This window comes from Perognathus longimembris, chromosome 5, assembly GCF_023159225.1.
Source record: "Perognathus longimembris pacificus isolate PPM17 chromosome 5, ASM2315922v1, whole genome shotgun sequence".
Taxonomy (NCBI): domain Eukaryota; kingdom Metazoa; phylum Chordata; class Mammalia; order Rodentia; family Heteromyidae; genus Perognathus; species Perognathus longimembris.
In genome coordinates this window covers 64,116,950-64,137,068 of record NC_063165.1, presented here as the reverse complement: position 1 = coordinate 64,137,068, position 20,119 = coordinate 64,116,950, and the positions used below count along the sequence as shown (strand labels likewise).

The 20,119-nt window shown below is 43.8% G+C and overlaps 1 protein-coding gene across 2 annotated transcripts in view; it reads right to left on the bottom strand.

Annotated features, from left to right (window-relative positions):
• The window catches only part of Lamp3 (lysosomal associated membrane protein 3), a 32,190-nt gene extending 13,308 nt beyond the window's left edge, over positions 1–18,882 (bottom strand). For both annotated transcript variants that reach the window (XM_048347039.1, XM_048347038.1), the window contains exons 1-4: positions 18,695–18,882; positions 11,239–11,963; positions 9,576–9,704; positions 768–825 (exon numbers count right to left, since the gene is read on the bottom strand). In XM_048347039.1, coding sequence (XP_048202996.1) covers positions 768–825; positions 9,576–9,704; positions 11,239–11,963; positions 18,695–18,743 — 961 coding nt within the window. In that variant the 5' untranslated portion in view covers positions 18,744–18,882. The remainder of the gene's footprint in view (positions 1–767; positions 826–9,575; positions 9,705–11,238; positions 11,964–18,694) is intronic.
• Between the last annotated feature and the right edge of the window lie 1,237 nt (positions 18,883–20,119).

Sequence of the window (20,119 nt, the reverse complement as noted above, 5' to 3'; positions counted from 1 at the left end):
GAAAAGCCATTAAACGCTGGTGGCTCATGCCTATAGTCGTAGCTACTCAGGAGGCTGAGATCTGAGGATCACAGTTCAAAGCCAGCCTGGACAGGAAAGTCCGTGAGACTCTCCAATTAACCACTAGAAAACCAAAGTGGCACTGTGGCTCAAAGTGGTAGAGCACTAGCCTTGAACTGAAGAGCTCAGGGACAGTTCCCAGGCCCAGAGTTCAAGCCCCAGAACTGACAAAAAAAAAAAAAAGAAAAGAAAAAGGCCATTGAATTTGTGACTATTGCTGATCATGTGCGCTCTGACATAAATTACTCTCATCTGTGAAAAGATGAAGAAGTGGAAGCACACGGAAATAACCCCCCCCCCCCAATTTAATTGCTGGCTGTCTCCTCTATTCTGTTTCTTAAATACACTAGGCTCCACTAGCTCATGCTGGTAATCCAACCTATTCAGGAGCCTGAGATCTGAGGATCTCAGGTCAAAGTCAACCCAGGCAGACAAATCCAAAAGAGACTTATCTCCAATTAACTACTAAAAAGCTGGAAGTGGAGGCATGGTTCAAGTAGTAAAGTGGCTGCCTTGAGCAAAAAATCTAAGCAAGAACATGAGGCTCTGAGTTCAATTCCCCTACCAGCACACACACACACCCACACACTCAGCAGCAGCAGCAGCAGCAGCAACATCAAATATCAGCAGGTCCAATGAAATGAAAAATGAGCTAGCCACAAATACATTGCCATCATTGGTCAAACAGCTGTTCTCGAAGGACTAACCTGGATTTGAGATGGTCAAATAGGCTCCGACTTCACTGATATAATATGAATTTTCTTCCTATAAAATACCAGCATGTTAAAGTTTAGATACTCTCTATTTTTATGCTCTGATCATGACTTACACATTTGTTTAATGATGATCTCCATTATTAACTTCTTGCTATGAGGGAGAGTTGAGGTATATGGGTACAGAGCCACAGTTGGGCTTGAAATTTTCAATAAAAATAAACATGCCACACAAAATATTCAAAGTAAGAAATACCTTATCCCTGTTCCTAAATTCCTCTATTATTTACTTGTTGCAATAAACCAAATTCCATCAGAACAATTTGAGTCCCTTCATGGGCCACATTTCTTTATTGTATCCCAGAACTTCGAGAATATTGTGTTTTTATTTTCATTTGTTATGCCAAGAACCTCTTGGTTTCTTTTTTATTTCTTCAAAGACCCAACCATGTGTTGGCCAGTCCCTGCATGTTTAAATATTTATTTTGCAGTTGAATGCTAGTTTTAACTCTAGAATGGTCTGATGAAACATGGGGAATTATTTTAATTTTCTTATATTTGCTAAGACTGACTTTATGTCCTAGAACATAATCTATTTTTTTCAGAAAGTTCCATGGGTTTCTGAGAGGAACATATGTCTGTTAAGTCCGTTTGGTCCATGGTGTCCACATTTCCTTGTTAAAATACAAGTTCATCTGGAGGGTGGAGGGGTTGGAGAGCCTTACATCAGCCTTTGCAAGTAATTAACATCCAAGATGTGGTAATTCTTAACCTGAAGTTACTTATCCTCAAGAATATGTTGGATAGAATGAATGGAGTGGACAAACCCTCTGTGAAGAAACAATGAATGCAAAACCAGATGTGCATTTTTCTGGGTAGGATGTCAGTTGCTTTGAAGAGATTAGTAAACCCATGTTTCTAAACTGTTTAAATTGGGCCACCAGGAGGGATTCTGGGGAGAAACCATTTACCACAGAACAAGACCCATTTAGAAACACAAAGCAGTGCCCAGCACTTTATTTAGAGATTATCCTTTTGGAAAAACAAAACAAACCAATCACAAAACAGCCCTTTAACTTATTTGGTGATTGGGGACATAAAACCTTCAAGGGAACTAAACTGGGTGTGAAGAGTAAATGGAAGACAGAATTTCTTTTCTTTCTTTTATTTTTTCTTCTTTCTTTTCCTCTTTCGTTCATGCTGGATATTAAACCCAGGGCTATAGTCATCCTTCTTCCTTTCCCTCTTCTTCCTCCTCCTCCTCCACCTCCTCCTCCTCTTCCACTGCAGGAAGTTTTTCTACTAGTTTATTGTCTAAAATCTAGTCATGAAATTGTCTCTGTCCCCAGAGCTTAGCCTCTGTTAAATTTGCGCTCAAATTTTAGTGTTCTCACACATGATAAGTACATACTCTATATCCAAGCAACACCCCAGCCTACTTCTGATTTTTAAGTTTGATGGTCTACAGTATTTTCATGAGAAAGATGTGTGGGAAAAAAAGAGTAACTAAAATTATAATCTGAAATCAAATTAGTTATAGAACTTCAAATCTGCTCACAAAGCAAATTTAACAATAATAATCTTGACCATGGTATAGTCCATGTTATATTATTTATGGGTGAAATGGTACTCATTGCGCAATACAGCCTGTTTTTGTATGGTCTTTGATATAGATACACTGAACTCTAGGTCATCCAATTCATTACCTATCACAGGCTGGTTAACCTTGTGTGAGGCACTGTAGCAGGCACTTCCATATATTTTCCTTATTCAATCCTTCCCAACTGTGAGAGGAAACATAGGTTCAGTGACTTACCTAATGTCACAATGTAAAGACTAGTTGCCTGTCCCACAGTCCCGGATATATGTCTTTTATTTACCTTCCATGTTAGGATTGTTTCCAGGTCCTGGGAGGGGACCAGGCTAGGCTGTCCTTCTTCAAGGCATTCAGTCTTGGCAATTTTGAAGGCAACTTGAATAATGTGCACAGGCCATGCATGAGCTTTAGGGAAAACCAGCTGTGACTCAGTCCCTTTTTGGGTTACTTTCACATACCCTTTTTTGAGAGTTATGATTTGAGTTTCCATTTAGCATAAAAAAAGATTTGAACTTTAGGGCCCACAGTCAAGGTTATAAGAGCCCTGCTCCATCCAAAAATCAAAGAGAACCCATTGAAGCATTTGAAGCAGGGCTTTGTGTTTGGGAATTGCTTCGCCTGCACTGTGAGACTGATTTAAGGGGCATTGCTATAGATCCAAGGGCACTCAGCCTTTCAGAGGCCTCCTGGCATCTTCCCTTCCCCCTGACATCGCCCTGGTCTTCTGCACCTATGAAAAACTGGCATTTCTACAAGGATCTCACAGTTGAAAAAACTTATCTGAATATTTTCAATCAGAGGTTGGCAAAAGTATAGATGTGGAACTGGTGTAGATTAAGAGAGTTGGTTGTAAATTCCAGACAGAATTCCAGAAGAATGTTCTAAAACAAACTGTCAGGGCAGGAAAGAAGTGGTGAGGAGATGAGGGTATATTTATCTTGAACTTGAAGGATCTGAAGAACTGTAAGTATGCCACTTTAATCAAATAAAATACAGACAGGGAAAGGTTTTCAGGTCTTAAAAAAAATGAAGCTAAACTAGACACTAGTGGCTCACACCTATCTATAATCCTTGCTATTCAGGAGGCTGAGATCTGAAGATTGAGGTTCAAAGCCAGCCTGGATAGGAAAGTCCATGAGACTCTTATCTCCAACTTATCAGTTAAAAGCCAGAAGTAGAGCTGTGGCTTAGGTGGTAGAGCACCAGCCTTGAGCAAAGTAAAGCCAAGGGGCAGTGCTTAGGCCCTAAGTTTGAGCCCCAGTACCAGCACAATAAATAAAGAGATGATAGTTGGATGGATAGATAGATCAATAGATAGATAGATAGACAGACAGACAGACAGATAGATAGATCCATTGATAGATAGATAGATAGATAGATAGATCGATCGATATAGATAGATAGATAGATAAATAGATAGATAGATAGATAGATAGATAGATAGATAGATAGATAGGGTTGATGGAAAAGAGAAGAAACTATCCTTCCCTCTACTCTCTCCCCCAACTCCTGCCATGACACTTCAAATATTATGCTCAGCACCTGTATATTCTCCCAGAAACCTAACAAATTAGACCTGGCTGGCCCCATTAAAGTAAACTTCTTGATCGAGATGGAGAGAACTTTGAAATACAGAGTTTGTGAAGCCATTACAGATGCTAGCCAGGAAAAGGAGCATTTCCAGGGACAATGTCTCTCAATTTCCAGTCCCAGGGATAGAGAGAAGTTGGAAAAATGTCCGCCAGGCTAAGCACTAATAATATTTCCATAATGATCTTTTTTTTTTTTTTGGCCATTCCTGGGGCTTGGACTCGGCCTGAGCACTGTCCCTGGCTTCTTTTTGCTCAAGGCTAGCACTCTGCCACTTGAGCCACAGCGCCCCCTCTGGCCATTTCTTTCTGTATATGTGGTGCTGGGGAATTGAACCCAGGGCCTCATGTATAGGAGGCAAGCACTCTTGCCACTAGGCCATATCCCCAGCCCCCCATAATGATCTTTTGAGGAAGGAAAGCATTAGCTGTTTCTATAGAGGCTGCAGTGGCTGTTGAGGAGAGGGGCGGGACAATGTGAGGCAGGCAAGCATTGGGATAGGATGGTCTACAGGCCTCATTGTTGCTTTTGTCCTGCTGGGACTAAAGCAGGATGTGGTGCATCTCTAAGAGAACTTTGGCCAGGATTTTAACATAAGTTCAGGAATGCAAAACAACGTTGTTGATTTGACCTGCAGCTAATAACTGGCCAGTGTCCTTCATCTCTCCTCTTCTCCAGCATGCAGCCCATGTAATCCTGGGAACTATAGCCTAGTGGTCTTTTGTTTTTCCCATCTGCCTAGCTCATTGTCAAGGTCTGTGATAGAGCAGTGGATGTTTTTCCAACATGAAGCATTGTGGAGCTGAAGGTAGCTGAGAAGAGGCATCTGTAGAAGCGTGCTCTTCCCTCTCTGCTTATCTCGAGGCATCCATCCCCTCCTCTTCTGTCCATCAAGAAGGACAGAAATTAGTCACTGGGGACATTGGAGACTCTTGTCTTCTGGAGACCATACCAGAGAGCCTACCTGCAACTCTACTTATCAGCCTTCATCTACCATTAGTTTCCCCACATCTTTGCTTTTCTACCCTTGTAAGCCAAAGGCTTCTTTGTCTTGCTACTTCTCTAAAATGTATTGCTCTTTGTTGAAGTTGTCACCTAAGCCAGAGTTCTATGTCATTGCTTCAAATCATCTTTCATGGAGGTTTCTGCCAAGTAAGGTGTGCTGTACACACTTGCTCGTCTTTTCTCTTATGAGTCTGTGTTTTGTTATAGGAATCTCCTTTGTAAGTCGGGGAGAGGACTTGTAAGGATTAGAGAGAATTATATTTCTTCCACAGTAGGTTGAAACTTGGTTGAAGCCAAGTGCTGGTGATTCATGTCTGTAAGCTACTCAGGAGGTTGAGATCTGAGGATCATGGTTCAAAGTCAGCCTGCATATGAAAGTCTGTGAGACTCTTATCTCCAATTAACTAATAAAAATCTGTAAGTAAAGCTATGGCTTACATGGTAGAGTGCTAATTTTGAGCAAAAAAGCTAAGGGACAGTACTCAGACCCTGAATTCAAGCCCTAGTACTAGCACAAACAAGCAAACAAACAACACAAAAAAGTAAAACAAAAGGTTGAAGTACAGAGCTCATTTCTCTTTTAGAAAAATTTGGGAGGTTTCTCCTGTCTGAATGTATTTCATACATTGTATCTGTTAAGGCAGAAGCCACAGAATCAAGGTCCTATAGGATAAATCTGGTCCACAGCTGTGTTTTGTTTGGCTAGCAGGATGTTCTGTTCAGATTTTAAAATGTGTTACTAACATTTACAATAATGTGCTTTTCTGAAAACATTGGATTTCTGACTTTGATTGAATAATCATACAATCTGGAAGCATTAGCTTTGTATTATGAGAACTATATAAGTAATTTATTTAACAGTTGATACCATAGACAGCCACTCCGAATGGACGCTGACCTTCAAGAATAATTATCTCCATAAAGATCATGACAATCCCCTAGGTTAGTCATCAGCCCAGCCACTGGCCCCATGGCTGTTGCTGAGGACAGACCGTGGTGTGTGTGTGTGTGTGTGTGTGTGTGTGTGTGTGTGTTCACTATCCTATCCTTCCTTTGTGTCTGCACATTACTAACCATTGTCATTTGCTATGTTCTATTTCAGGCGTACCTACTACTTTTCTTAGATCAGAGGGCAAAACAAAATCTTGTTTTCAATTTCTGAGGATGACCATATTTTTAAAAAAACTGTGCCATGTGCAAGTGGCTTACATTTGTAATCTTAGTCATTTAGGAGGCTGAGAACTCAAGGCTGCAGTTTGAAATTAGCCCAGGCAGAGAAGTTCTTGAGACTCTTATTTATCTCCAGTTAACCAGCCCAAATCTGGAAGTGGAGGTGTAGCTCAAGTGGTAGAGTGCTAGCCTTGAGCCAAAAGCTTAAAAAATAGTGTCCAGGCAGTAAGTTCAAACTATAGTAGTGGCACACAAAAAATTAAAATGTATACTAAAGCAATTAAGACTACTGTTTCAAGATAAACAGTGTGTGTGTGTGTGCGCGCGTGTGTGTGTGTGCATGTGCCAGAACTAGGGCTTGAACTCACAACCTAGGTGCTATCCCTTAGCTTTTTCACTCAAGGCTGGTACTTTACCACTTAAACTACAGCTCCACTTCCACAAGCAATGTTTTTACTAGCCTGCTTTATTCATTACATTGCAGGCTTAGCTCATGTAACCCTTGAATTTATGGCCTGTTTAATTTAAGTAAGTCCTCTGAAATGCAGAAAGTCCCCAAGAGGATAGTGGTGGACAGGGATGCTGACTTTCTCAGAGACTCTCTGCTTTCCTCCTGTTCTAGAACCTGAGTCAGCTGTCTGGACAATTTGTGCTGGAGAGTGGCGTGACTAAGTGCGCTTCTTGGGCAACACTAGAGATGAGGGAATTCAGGAAGGTGGATGGGGAAAGGAGGAGGGAGGGTCTGCTGGGGTGTCTAGATCCTTCTGGACCCTCCTTTCCAACCCATGTGTGTGAAGGGAGTAAAAATTGAGGACATCCATTTTTTACAAAGGCAGGAGTACATGTGGGTAGGGCTTGATCAGAGTCCAACTTGAAGGTTTCAGTTGGGCAGGGTGGGAACTTGGGGAGGCAGAGGAGCCTCACACACAGAGACTTTGGAAAGCAGCTAAAGAAACTCCAGTCTGAAGTTCTGCCCAAGGCCTCCTGACAGCAGCCATGGTGTGTTGCAGACAGAGGTTTCCCATGTTTACCAGCTTCCATTGCTCACTTAGGGCTTGGGAAAGGCTCCAGGTGGAACTGGGCCCTGAACTGAATAAATCTGTGTCCCCTGTTGTAATTTTTTTTGTTTTGTTTTACTTAAAAACTTGTTTTTGTTGGTACCAGCGCTTGACAGAGCCTGGACTCTGAGCCTTAGCTGTTTTGCTCAAGGCTAGTGCTTTATTACTTGAGCCACAGCACCACTTCCAGTTTTCTGGTGGTTCATTGGAGATAAGAGTCTCACAGACTTTCCTGCCCTGTCTGGCTTTGAACCATGATCCTCAGATCTCAGCCTCTTGAGTAGCTATGATTACAGGGGTGAGCCACCAGCCCGGCTAAAGGTGGGTTTTTAAAGAAAATGTGGACCCTTTTATGATTTAGCTTTAGTTGTCCAGAGATAGAGCACTTTCTCGGCTCTGAATGGGTTCTAGGTGAGGGATTATGCCTGTGACTCCTCCAGTGTATCTCCTCTTTTCAGAGAAAAGTGTGCATCACCACTACTCTTTATTGAAGGAACTAAGCTGTCAAATAAAATGTACAGAAGGCCATTGCTGGGGTTGGGAATGTGGTGGTAGAGTGCTTGCCTAGCATGCATGAAGCCCTGTGTTTGATTCCTCAGCACCACATATACAGAAAAAAGCTGGAAGTGGCACTGTGGCTCAAATGGTAGAGTGCTAGCCTTGAGGAAAAAAAAAAAAAAAAGACCAGAATCCAGGGACAGTGCTCAGGCTCTGAGTCCAAGCCCCAGAGCTGGAAAAAAAAAAGGGCTATTGCTTTGGATTGAGCTCCTGAATTAGGCCCAACAGACAAATTAAAACTAGGTCACTCTCACTGAAGTTCCAGGTCACCAAGCCAAAACTCACTTGCTTATCTGAGCTGCCCAGAAGTCAGGAGGGGGGGGGGGAGAAAGGGAGAGGGAGAGGGAGAAGGAGAGGGAATGGGAGAGGGAGAAGGAGAGGGAGAGAGAGGCCAAATCGCCACACAAGTTAGTTTTAGCTCACATTATAAGGAAGTCCCCTCTGCCTTAACTTTACAAAGAAGGGAACTTTGAAAATTTGGATCCATCTCTGTTCTGCTTTCTTTACCTTTCTCTGTCTGTAAAACCAACCTCCTGTGCTCAGCTCATCAGAATACTTGTTCTGCTACACAGAATAAAGTATGGGTCAATCTAGAATCATGAATAAAGTCTAATGGAGACCTTTAAACTAGATTTCTTATAATTTTATCCTTTGTAACAAGCACTGTGCTAGCAAGTGTACTCACGTGTGTATGTGTGTGTGTGTGTGTGTGTGTGTGTGTGTGTGTGTGTATGTTGGTAGTATGGCTTGAACTCAGGACCTCACACTTTCAGTTGACTTTGTGCCTAAGGCTGGTGCTCTGCCACTTGAGTCCTATCTCCCCTTCCAGCTTTTTGCTTGTTAATGGCAGATGCCTTGTCTGGCTTTGAACAGGGATGGTCAGATCTCAGCCTCCTGAGCAGTGAGGATCATGAATGTGAGCTACCAGTGCTCAGTGCCCAGTTACAACACATTTCTACAACACAGTCCTAGTTGGTAGGTGTAACCATTTCCACGTCACAGGTGATAAAAATGGCCCCACATAGCCTAAGTCATGCAGCTGGGGGAGCTGCAAGAGGCCTGAGTCTCAGCACAGGCCACATAGGCAAGTCTCTCCCAGGAGGGTGGGCTGAACAGGCTCTTAAGAGTCCCAAGAAGTGTGTTTGTTCTGGTTACTGTAATTATAGCTATTACTAGTAAGTACCCACCATTTCCTGTCTATTAAGCATACTCTTTGTAGAGGTGATATTTTTAAGTGATAAAGCAAACTTAGACAGGTTAAGGAGGCTGCCCACAGTCAGCTGCAAAGCCAGTGGCAGAATCAGATGTGCTGCCGACTCTTACCTCAACACCCACTTTCCACTTATTTGGTTGTCTACCCACATATACCCAGGATATGGTCTGGAAAATCCAGTTTTACTAGCCTCTGAATTTTGCCTTCTAGGTTTGGAAATAACCCATTCTGACATTTGATCTTCAAGTCATCCTTTTTATGTGATGTCCACTGGGAATTTCTACAATTTTTTAAAAAAAAATTCTATATATAACTTCCTCTTTCGGTGGTTTGCAAAAGGGCACTAGAGATCAGGTTCCTCAAAAGCCAAGCTCCGTATAAGAGCCCCTGGAGGCCTTCTTGGCTTGCACAGAGAGGCTGGAAAGGGAAGAAAGTAAACAAGGCGTCCATACTTCCCTCTCTTCAACACCCAGCCCTCCATCCTTATCAGAAAAGATCTGAAGGTTCTTCCCCAGGGCCCAGGCTGAAGTGGAGCCCTGTATTGCTGGTCCAGGGTGAAGAGAGATCAAGCCAAGCCAGAGCCAAGCAGGGTGAAGGAGATCATGCCTCACCTTAGTAAATGTGAGATTCACAGATCCGCCTGGGAAATTCAACAGAAGGTTCGATTTTCGGAACTCACATTTCCCAGAGGTTTGGGTTACATTAGGATCGACATTGAAGTATTTGTGAGGTGAAAAAACCTAAACCAAATGAGAAAGACAGATTGGCTCCATGAGAAGCAGAATGAAACTCAAGTTGGGGACGTAGACGCACAGACTAGCTAAGTGAATGTTCACCTGAGAACAGTGAAGTCCCACCAGACAGGTGACATCCTAGTATTTCCAAAGTCTTGCTCACAGGTTTTCTTCTAGAAAGAGTGCCCCCAAAGAACAGCTCCTTGATAGGTAACTAACACACGCAGGTATGTTCCTGATAAGCCACAGAGAGCTTTTTTTGTCATTGCTAAGTTAAATGTGTTGAAAGGTTCTAAGGGAAGGGTTTAACTCTGAGGCACTTCTGTCTTAAATAAAAACCCAAATATGTAAGTTTCCTCTAAAATCATAAAATACTGTCTAGTATTATTTTGATAAATCAGACACTCAAAACCCTCTATTTGATGTTCTTATGGCTTTATTGTTGTTTGTTTGTTTTGTGCCAGTACTGAGCCTAAACTTAGGTCCTCATACTCTTGCTTGGCCTTTTCTGCTCAAGACTGGGGTTCTACCAATTGACCCACATCTCCATTTGCAGCTTTTTGCTGACTAATTGGAGATAAGAGTCTTATAGTTTTGTCTGAGTAAGCTTCAAATCATGATCTTCAGATCCCAGCCTCCTGAATAGCTAGGATTACAGATATCAGCCACCAGCGCCAGCCTGGAGTTCTTGTTAGTCTGAATTTTCATACTAATATCATAGCAGGCTGGACCCATGGAGAACATTAAATTCCAACTTCTCATTTCACAGGAGGGATCTGAGATTGGGAGGTTACACAGAGAGGCAGGGCCACTCTCTATCAATCCTGGCTAGATGGGAGAAGGGTAACAGATTGAAAGTTTCATTGTGTGCCTGCCTCTCTTTTCTATTTTTACACATCCTCTTAAGCAGATTCACCTTGAAATGGAGCACCTTTGAGAAAGATGAACTCACAGCTATCTGTGTCATTTAAAGACAGGTACAAGGGCTGGGAATGTGGCCTAGCAGTAGAGTGCTTGTGTAGCATGCAGGAAGCCCTGGGTTCGATTCCTCAGCAACACATAAACAGAAAAAGTTGGAAGTGATGCTGTGGCTCAAGTGGTAGAGTGCTAGCCTTAAGCAAAAAGAAGCTCAGGGAGAGTGCTCAGGCCCTGAATTCAAGCCTCAGGACTGGCAATATAATAAAATCAGAATTTCTTTTTTTTTTTTTCAATTTTTATTTATTTTATTTTTTTTTTTGGCCAGTCCTAGGCCGTGAACTCAGGGCCTGAGCACTGTCCCTGGCTTCTTTTTTTTTTTTGCTCAAGGCTAGCACTCAGCCACTTGAGTCACAGCGCCACTTCTGGCCATTTTCTGTATATGTGGTGCTGGGGAATCGAACCCAGGGCTTCAAGTATACGAGGCAAGTGCTCTTTGCCACTAGGCCATATCCCCAGCCCAAATCAGAATTTCTTAAAGACAGGTACAAGGAAATTCTCATTCCTACCAAACTCTGTTTAAACTTTCTGAAGACAGTGTTACAGTCCTATGACCCCAACTTACCAAGTTCTTTTCTTGAACAATCAGCGCTATCCCCATCTCTGCTTTTATACAGAGCTTGCTTCCATTTAGAACTTGGTAAGTTCCTATCTTGACTGGTGATGGCTGAGGAGCAAGGGTGGGCCTGGGAACTGTGGGAGGAGGGGAAGCTGTTTGAGTGGCATGGTGTGTGGTTGTAGGTGTTCCTGGGCCAGGGGTAGATGAATTAGGCATCTGATAGGATGTGCTTTGGGGTGATGTTGTAAGCAACGTTTTTGGAAGAGTGGTCTGGCCACTAGGTGGGGGGGTTTGCCCAGTTGTATGGCTGATAGTAGATGGACTAGCTTCAGTTGTAGGGGTTGGTGAGGTGATGGGTTGATGTGAATATGGAACTGAAGCAGGAGTAATGGTAGCTTCAGTACTTATAGAAGCAGTATAGGAATGATTAGATGTGGCCAGTGTATAGGTAATTGGGTTGGTGGATGGAGGGCTTTCTGTAGTTACTGGAAGTGTGGTAGTTAGGACTTTTATGGTTGTGTGTGTTGAGACTTCAGAGCTGAAATTTCCACCAGCTGTTCCAGAGGTGAGATGACTATCCATTGATATTGTTGCTGAAATTTTGTGAGGTACTTGGCTAGTTGGTTGCTGGAGAGGTTTGGCTATGGCCTGCCCTGTTGGATTGGGTTGAAGATAGCTTCTGGTTTCTGAAGATACTTGTGCTTGTATTTGATGGCCATCATGCAAAATTACTGTAAATTAGGAAACGAAAGTGTTAAGGTACTAACCAATCACTAAACATTTCTCGTCCATTCTTGTTTTAATGTTACTTCATTAAAAATAATAACATGCAGATGGGTGTCAGTAACTGATGCTTTTAATCCCAGCTACTTCAAGGCTGAGATCTGGGGATCGCAGTTTGAAACCAGTTTGGGCAGGCTACCACCCAGAAATGGAGCTGTAGCTCAAGAGATAAGAGTGCTAGCCTTGAAAAAAAAAAAAAAAGCTCAGAGACAGTGCCCCCCCACACACCCCAAAACACCAAAACTAAAAAACAACAATGCAAGGCAAGTGCTGGTGGCATACACTTGTCATCCTAAGTACTGGAGGCTGAGATTGTGGGTCACCGGCCCATATAGGAAAATCTATGAGCCTCTTATTTCCAATTAACCACCAAAACCTGGAAGTAGAGCTGTGGCTTAAGTGGTAGAGATGAACAACAACAACAAACGTGCTAAGTTACTCAACAGTTACTGCAAGGAAGTTGGAGGTTGGGTTTGTTTTGTTTTTGTTTTGGCCAGTCCTGGGCCTTGGACTCAGGGCCTGAGCACTGTCCCTGGCTTCCCTTTTGCTCAAGGCTAGCACTCTGCCACCTGAGCCATAGCGCCACTTCTGGCCGTTTTCTGTATATGTGGTGCTGGGGAATCGAACCCAGGGCCTCATGTATACGAGGCAAGCTCTCTCGCCACTAGGCCATATCCCCAGCCCCTGGAGGTTGAGGTTGGGTTTGGTTGACTCTTTAACGGGTCCTTTCAAAACCCCTCTGAGGCAAACTATATTTATGTTTCAATTGAGGAAAGTCAGGGTACAAAATTCTATCAACTTGAGTAAAGGTACATGACTAAACTGGTCATTGTACTTGAGGCTTGAGTTCCTGTTACTGTAGATCAGTCTGCTATTGCATTTGTGGGAAGAATGTAGTGGAGTGTGTTCCTGGGGAAGTATGGTGAGGAACACACAGGCAGAAGGGTGAGAATTAGGAGGGTGCTCTCCAGGGATTCGAATTCACTGAAAACTCACAAAGGTAGCCATTGGTGAGGAATTCAAAAGGTCATCTTCTAAAATGACCTATTTTCCAGAAGAAAAGTTCTGACCTATAAGTTACTTCTGCACACAAGAAAACATTCATTTAAATTGTGTTGGAGCTCCTTTCTAAAATGAAATGTTATGCCAGATTCTGGTGGGACACACTTCTAATCAAACCAGATCTGAGGATCATGGTTTGAAGCTAAATTGGGCAAAAAAAGTCTGTGAAACTCTTATCTCCAATTAATTAGCAAAAAGCTGTACGTAGAGCTGTGGCTCAAGTGGTAGAGTGCCAGCCTTGAGGGAAAATGCCACGCAAGATCATAGGCTCTGAGTTCAAGCCTCAGTACCAGTAGACACACACGAAAGAATTGTTAATGACATTAATAATTATGTGAGATCATCAGTGAAGAGTCTTTTGTATAGCTGAAATATGCACTTTAATAAGATAAATACATGATCTCAAAAGTTGCAGATTTATGTCTGTATGTTCTATTTGATAAACCTTTATGAAAATCTTTACATGTGGGATATGTATGTCTGGTTGTAGAGCTTCAAGAAAGACTTTTCACTTTAAGATTGTGGCAGAGTTCAATGTTGTTGAAGATTTATTTTCATAATTTATGTGAGCCAAATCTGAGATGGTTATTCCTTGGTCAAGAATTCAATAATAACCCGAAATAAGTTTATATTATCCATATGAAGAAAGAAAATTAATTCCCAGATGTGGTTTCTATGAATTTCTGGGGAAAAGAAGTGATAACTATGACAAAGAACCCCAGGAGACTGGAAATCACCTGCCTGTTCTCTTGGGGTGCTCACTGTGTCCTTGTTAAAATACCCCTGTGAATGAACTCAAATAGATAAGAAAGAAGATGTGTTCCTCTACAAATGAGCAGCATTCTAAGAAGGCTCATGGTCTCCTGCAAAGCATGCTTGAGGTATGTTGGAAGTCTTAGTGGGGTGGTGGTTGGTATGGTCTCTTGATTTGGTGTACAGTTGTATCTTTGGGAGGAGGAAAGTGAGTAACTGGTACAATTTGGTTCTGAGGTGGCGTCCTCCAAAAGTCCGTGTGTTCTAGGCTTGGTGCTCAGCTTGTGTTATTGGAAGGTGGTAGAACCTTAGTAGATGGAGCTTAATGGAAAGTCCTTATGAGATTGGTGTGTGCTCTTAAAGACATTGTGTCTCTTTCTTCCTTTCTAGCTATGAGATGAGTGGTTTTGCTATATCACACAATTCCATGATGGTGATAGCTTTGCCAAAGTAATAGGACCAATCAATCATGGACTGAAACCTCTGAAACCACAAGCCAAAACAAACTTTTCTTTTCATTTACTTGTTTGTTGTTTTGAAGTGCTGGGGACTGAACATGGAGCCTACTATGTGCTAGGCAAGTACTCTTTTTTTTTTTTTGTCAGTTGTGGGGCTTGAACTCAGGGCCTAGGCGTTGTCTCTGAGCACTTCAGCTCAAGGCTAGTGCTCTACCACTTGAGGCACAGTGTCACTTCTAGTTTTCTGGTGGTTAATTAGAGATAAGAGTCTCACGGACTTTTCTGTACCTGCTGGCTTTGAACTCAAATCTCAGCCTCCTGAGTAGGTAGGATTACAGGCATGAGCCACCGGCATCCTGCTAGGCAAGTACTCTTGTATCTAGCTGTATCCTAGCCCCAACCCTTTTCTCTTTATAAGTTGATCATCTTAGATATTTATTATAGTGACAGAAAGCTGACTAACACAGTAATAAGTAGAAGGCCGGGCAGCAGGTGGATGGACCAAAAGTGCTATATTTCCAGTTCTGTTACAGATTGACCCACTGTATATAGTTCAGTATTTCCCTTCTCCTCTCCCACTCTCCCTCCCTTCCCTTCTCTTTTAGGAATACGTGGTATAACTGCCATACTGGTGATTAAGTCAGAAGAAAGTATTTTATACATCCTAAAGTGTCCCAGAAAGCTCATGTGTGTGAGAGATACTCAGTAAATCTGGGACAAAACAATCTGTTTTTACAAAGCCTTCCTATATGGCCACACTTATATCCAACTTTTGTCAAAAATCTGGCAGAGTTTTAATCTCTGAGAGTCTTTAGCTCTCAGAGATTTAGTCAAGGTCACTATCACAGGGAGGTCAGGAGGCAGAAGGAGAGCAAAGCATAGCTCAGAATTTTGACTCTCCCTTTATTCTAAACAACATAGCACTACAGTTTACACAGTGATTGAGCAGCCCCATCCGCATCCCAGGATCTGCTGTCCAGGATCACCAGATTCAGAAAATACGTGTCCCAGGCCTCAATCCATTGCTCAAACTCCTTTAAATGCATCAGACCAGAAGTATGAGAAGAAGTGGTTCCCTTACAACCAGCAGAAGGAGCTGAGAGATGAATCATTGCCTAGTTCTTGGGAAAGTCAGTGGCCACAAGGGCTCGAGTTGACCTCTTAAGTTTTCCCCTCAAGTTTCCCTTCAAGTTTCCCAAACTTTCCTGCCCCGGTCTAGCTTTGAATCTTGATCCTCTGATCTCAGCCTCCTTGAGTAGCTAGGATTACAAGCACCAACCATAGTATGAAGCTCCAAGTGCTGTATTTAGGATTCCTGCTCATCCTTCTGACTAAAGGACTTTTCTCCCTGTTGACAAGAGTCTCCGAGCTTACAAACATGTGCCCATGCTGTTAGAGAATGAGGAGAGCCAGGTTATGAGAGCAAGTGCTGTCAGAGACTCTCCATTTCTTGTGGAGAAATGGGCCCCACCTGGATCCCCGCCCCTCAGAAACAGGACAGGCAGAGGTACAAAGAGCCACTTGTGGTTTTCTTCCCTGCAAACCAACCAACAAACAAAAAAGAATCTTATAGACCTTCCTACCTAAGCTGGCTTTGAACCTAGATCCTCAGAGCTACCATCTCTCAGCTGTCACTGGATCCTTTATGAAGATCCTCTCCTCTAGCACAGATCTGCATTCTTCTGCATTTCTTTTCACATGAAGGAGTATCAAGAGTGTCCTGGTTAATTCGCTGTCATTTGGGGCTTGTTGGTTTTATGTAGCTGATCCTAAACTTGCCAATTTAAATCCTTTCATTTAGGGGTGAGAGTAAAAATTTGAGACGAGGGAGGCAAAGAGCCTGGGTAAAGATTACTCCTGAAGTTTACCTAGGAACTGTGCTTCTCCCATCCTTTTGCTTATCTTAGATTCTATGAGTGTTTCCTGATACTGCATGCAGGATCATAGAGAGAGAGCTAAGTATTCTTCTGAGCCCCAAAGCTCAGCTTCTTGGACACCAGTGTTAGGGCTGCCACTACTAACTGGGGTGCCACAGGAAGCCTCTAAGCCTTCCTGTGTCCCTTCATCAGTGTGATGGGCATAAATTGAGAAGCTATGGCTCAGTGTTCTCATGAGACCACACAAGTTAAAGGCACAATCTACCATGAGAACTGGCAGATCCACAGCCCAGCCTGTCACTCACCACTTGTATGACTGTGAGCACATTTTATTTATTTGTTTGTTCAGTTGTTTATGCATATGTCTACTTCCCATACTGGTTTGAACTCAGTACCTGGGCACTGTCCTTAGATTCTTTATTCAAAACCAGCACTTGACTACTGGAACTGCAACTTTACTTCTGGGTTTTTGGTGGTTAATTGGAAATAAGGGTCTCCCTTGTTTATCTACCTGAGCTGGCTTCCAGCCTTGGTCCTCAGATCTCAGCCTCCTGAGTAGCTACGATTATAGATGTGAGCCATGGGCACCTGGCATGAGCAAGTTCTTTAGCTTCTGAGCCTCTATTTTCTCTTGAGTAAAATGAAGATGGTATCTGTATTTGAAAGGTTGTATTGAGGGTGGAGGAGTCTGAATGGAGCCTGGCACACAGCAGGTGCCAGCAAGGTCTCACCATCCCTGTGCTGTGGGCCCCAGAAGAAGGTTGCAGAGGTGAGTGCAGAGAGGGACCTGAGAGGACAGTAAGACAACTGGGACTGGCCTGACCAAGCACAAGTACCAGACCTAGTTCCCACACATACTCATTTGTCTCCCCAGCACCCGGGGAGAGGATGCCATCATTTCTCAGTGAGGAAACTGGACCTCTGAAAGGTTAAGGGGTATGTTCAGTGTCTCCCTGCTGGGGAGGGTCTGGGGAGGTTGCTCTCCAGGTATGGCCCCTCAGAGGCCCTATGACACCTCTGTCCTATAGCAGCTTCATCTACTCCCATCATCCTGTATCAATGGGAAGAGGAAAGGGCACTGCCACACTCCTCAGCCCCCATGTGTTCTGTACTTGTCAGTGCTCAGGCGCCTGAACATGCCATCCCTGTTAGCCTTTCATTTGGTGCCCACACAGCAGGTCACTGAGGGGGATAAGCAGAAATCATTTTGCTTTTCTATTGGCTTCTAATAATGACTTCTTTTCTTTCTTCTTTCTCTTCCCTTCATTTCCCCCTTTTCTTTACATTTTATCTTTTCCCTTCCTTCCTTCTTTTCTTTCCTCTCCCCTTCCCTTCCTTTCCTTCCCGTTCCTTCATTCCTCTCCTTGCTTTCTCTCTTTCTCTCTGCCCGCCCTCGCCCCCCCCCCCCCCCCCGCACCTCCCCGCTGTGGTTCTGGGGATATAATCTGTGGAAGGCCTTGTTCGTGCAAGGCTACCTCTGAGCTACATATCCAGTCCAGGTGAGTTTTTTGCTGATCCCCAAGAACATGGCAGTATAACTCTAAAAGCATGGCACAGTGAAAAACAGGCTGGCTTAGGGGAGCTCGCCTGACAGCACACAGCTTTCTAATCTCCCTATATTCACATCCCAAACAAGGGATCCCCCACTAGAACATGGCTGCTGGGCACAGTGTGGGGCTGGTCAGGCTTCTCTGACATGCTCAACTCAGTTCTACTTCTAGAAAGAACTTGAGATTGTTTGGTGAATTTGGTAACAGGAGTAGAACAGCAGAAAAAAGACTCAACATCCTGAGCAGAGAATGTTCTGGTGGGAGCAGGAGCTCCTCAGACAGTTTTTCTCAGCTGTGGTGAGATAGCAATTTTTTTTTCTTTCTTTCCTTCCCTCCCTCCCTCCCTCCATCCCTCCTTCCCTCCCTCCCTCCCTTGCTCCCTCCCTGCCTTGCTCCCTCCCTGCCTTGCTTCCTTTCTCTCTCCTTTCTTAAAAAAAACTTGGATGCTCTGATTTATACTTTTCTGCAGTGGTGCAACTGGTCAGACCAAATCTAATGCATCTTCATAGTTCCTTGTTTATATCAGACCAACCGAGCATCTGCACTGAAGAAAAACAAGGAAAATAAGATATGCCTATCTTCCCCAGATAACAAAGCAAGAGCCCTGTGTCTAAGCCCTGACTCAGTCTACCATCTCCTAAATCAAAGTGATTTCTACAAACACAGACTGAATCAGGTGCTCTGAACAAATATTGGCACCAGACAGACAGTGGCAAGGTTTCTGGAGTTGACATCTACTCTGCCTAACTAAACCAAAACAAGTCTAAGCTGTTTTTCTAAAAACAAAACAAAACAAACTTGAAAAAACAAGATGTGATCCACCCGACTAAGGTACCAGGTTAGAGATGTTTTGGAACTAAACACCCATAGTAGCAGAAGCCACATCTACAGACGGGGGACCACCACCAGAATGTGTTTTAGCTTTCACTGGACTAGAAACGTGGCAGGGCCATCACAGAAAGTGATGTATATCACTCACCGGCCAGGGACAGGAAGATCACCATCAATGCAGGGAGCTGCCGAGGCATGACTGGTGTGTTGGGGAGACCTTCTGTGCTGAGGGGGGCTCCCCTGCTCTGTGCTTGGCTGGGCACAGCTGAGACGTGTGGACGGCTCACTGGGAGTTAATTCCAGGGCAGGTCCCCAGAATACCAGGGAAGACCCAGTTCCTGGCTTTTGATCCACTTGGGGCTGAGAAGCTGAAGTCACTTAAGAGTATGACAAGTAGCCAAAAGGCCCGCCCACATGGCCTGCTGGGTTTGCAGGGAAGAAAACCACAAGTGGCTCTTTGTACCTCTGCCTGAGGGGCGGGGATCTAGGTGGGACCCAGCCAAGGCGAAGTACCCTGGGGATCATTTCCCTTACAGCAAGTGCTGTCAGAGACTAACCTGGCTCTTCTCATTCTCTAACAGCATGGGCACATGTTTGTAAGCCCAGAGACTCTTGTCAACAGGGAGAAAAGTCCTTTAGTCAGGAGGATGAGCAGGAGTCATAAATACAGCTGTGGTTGATGCCTGCCATCCTAGCTACTCAAGGAGGCTGAGATCAGAGGATCGAGGTTCAAAGCTGGACCTGGACAGGAAAGTTTCTAAAACTCTTATCTCTAACCACCAAAAAGCCAGAAGTGTCTTTTTGAGCCACTTTTTTTTTTTTTTTTTTTTTTTTGCCAGTCCTGGGGCTTGGACTCAGGGCCTGAGCACTGTCCCTGGCTTCTTTTTGCTCAAGGCTAGCACTCTGCCACTTGAGCCACAGCGCCACTTCTGGCCATTTTCTGTATATGTGGTGCTGGGGAATCGAACCCAGGGCCTCATGTATATGAGGCAGGCACTCTTGCCACTAGGCCATATCCCCAGCCCTTTGAGCCACTTTTTGAACTGTGGTTCAATGGTAAAGTGCAGCTTTGAACCAACAACAAAAAAGCAAAGGGATAGCTCCCAGGCCCTGAATTGAAACCCCAGTACCAGCGCAAAAACAATGAAACAGCAGCTGGAGAGGCATTCTGCCTCAACCCAGGAGTGCTCAGGAAGTTGTACCTAAAAGTAGGGGTCAGTCTGATGCTTCAGGGCCAGGTGAGAGGCTCTGGGGTGAGACGGCTCCCCATTGATCAGCCAGTAGTTACTAACGAAGATCTGGAATGCATCTCCTGAGCAGGTGTTGGATTTAGAATGGTTGAGGCTGGTTTTCAGGGCTTCTCCTTTGACTAAAGGAGAAGTGTCACCGTTGGGTGTTTCAGAAGCAGACAGGCCGTGGGCCTTCCATGAGCAGTTGCTGGGTTCTGGAGAGCTATGGAAGCATATTTCAAATTCTGAAATCTTCTTACAAGAGACTCAGACAAATCAATAGCTGTTTACTGTCAGGAGCAGGGGTCAAAGACCAGATGATAGAATAAAAGATTCTCTTCACA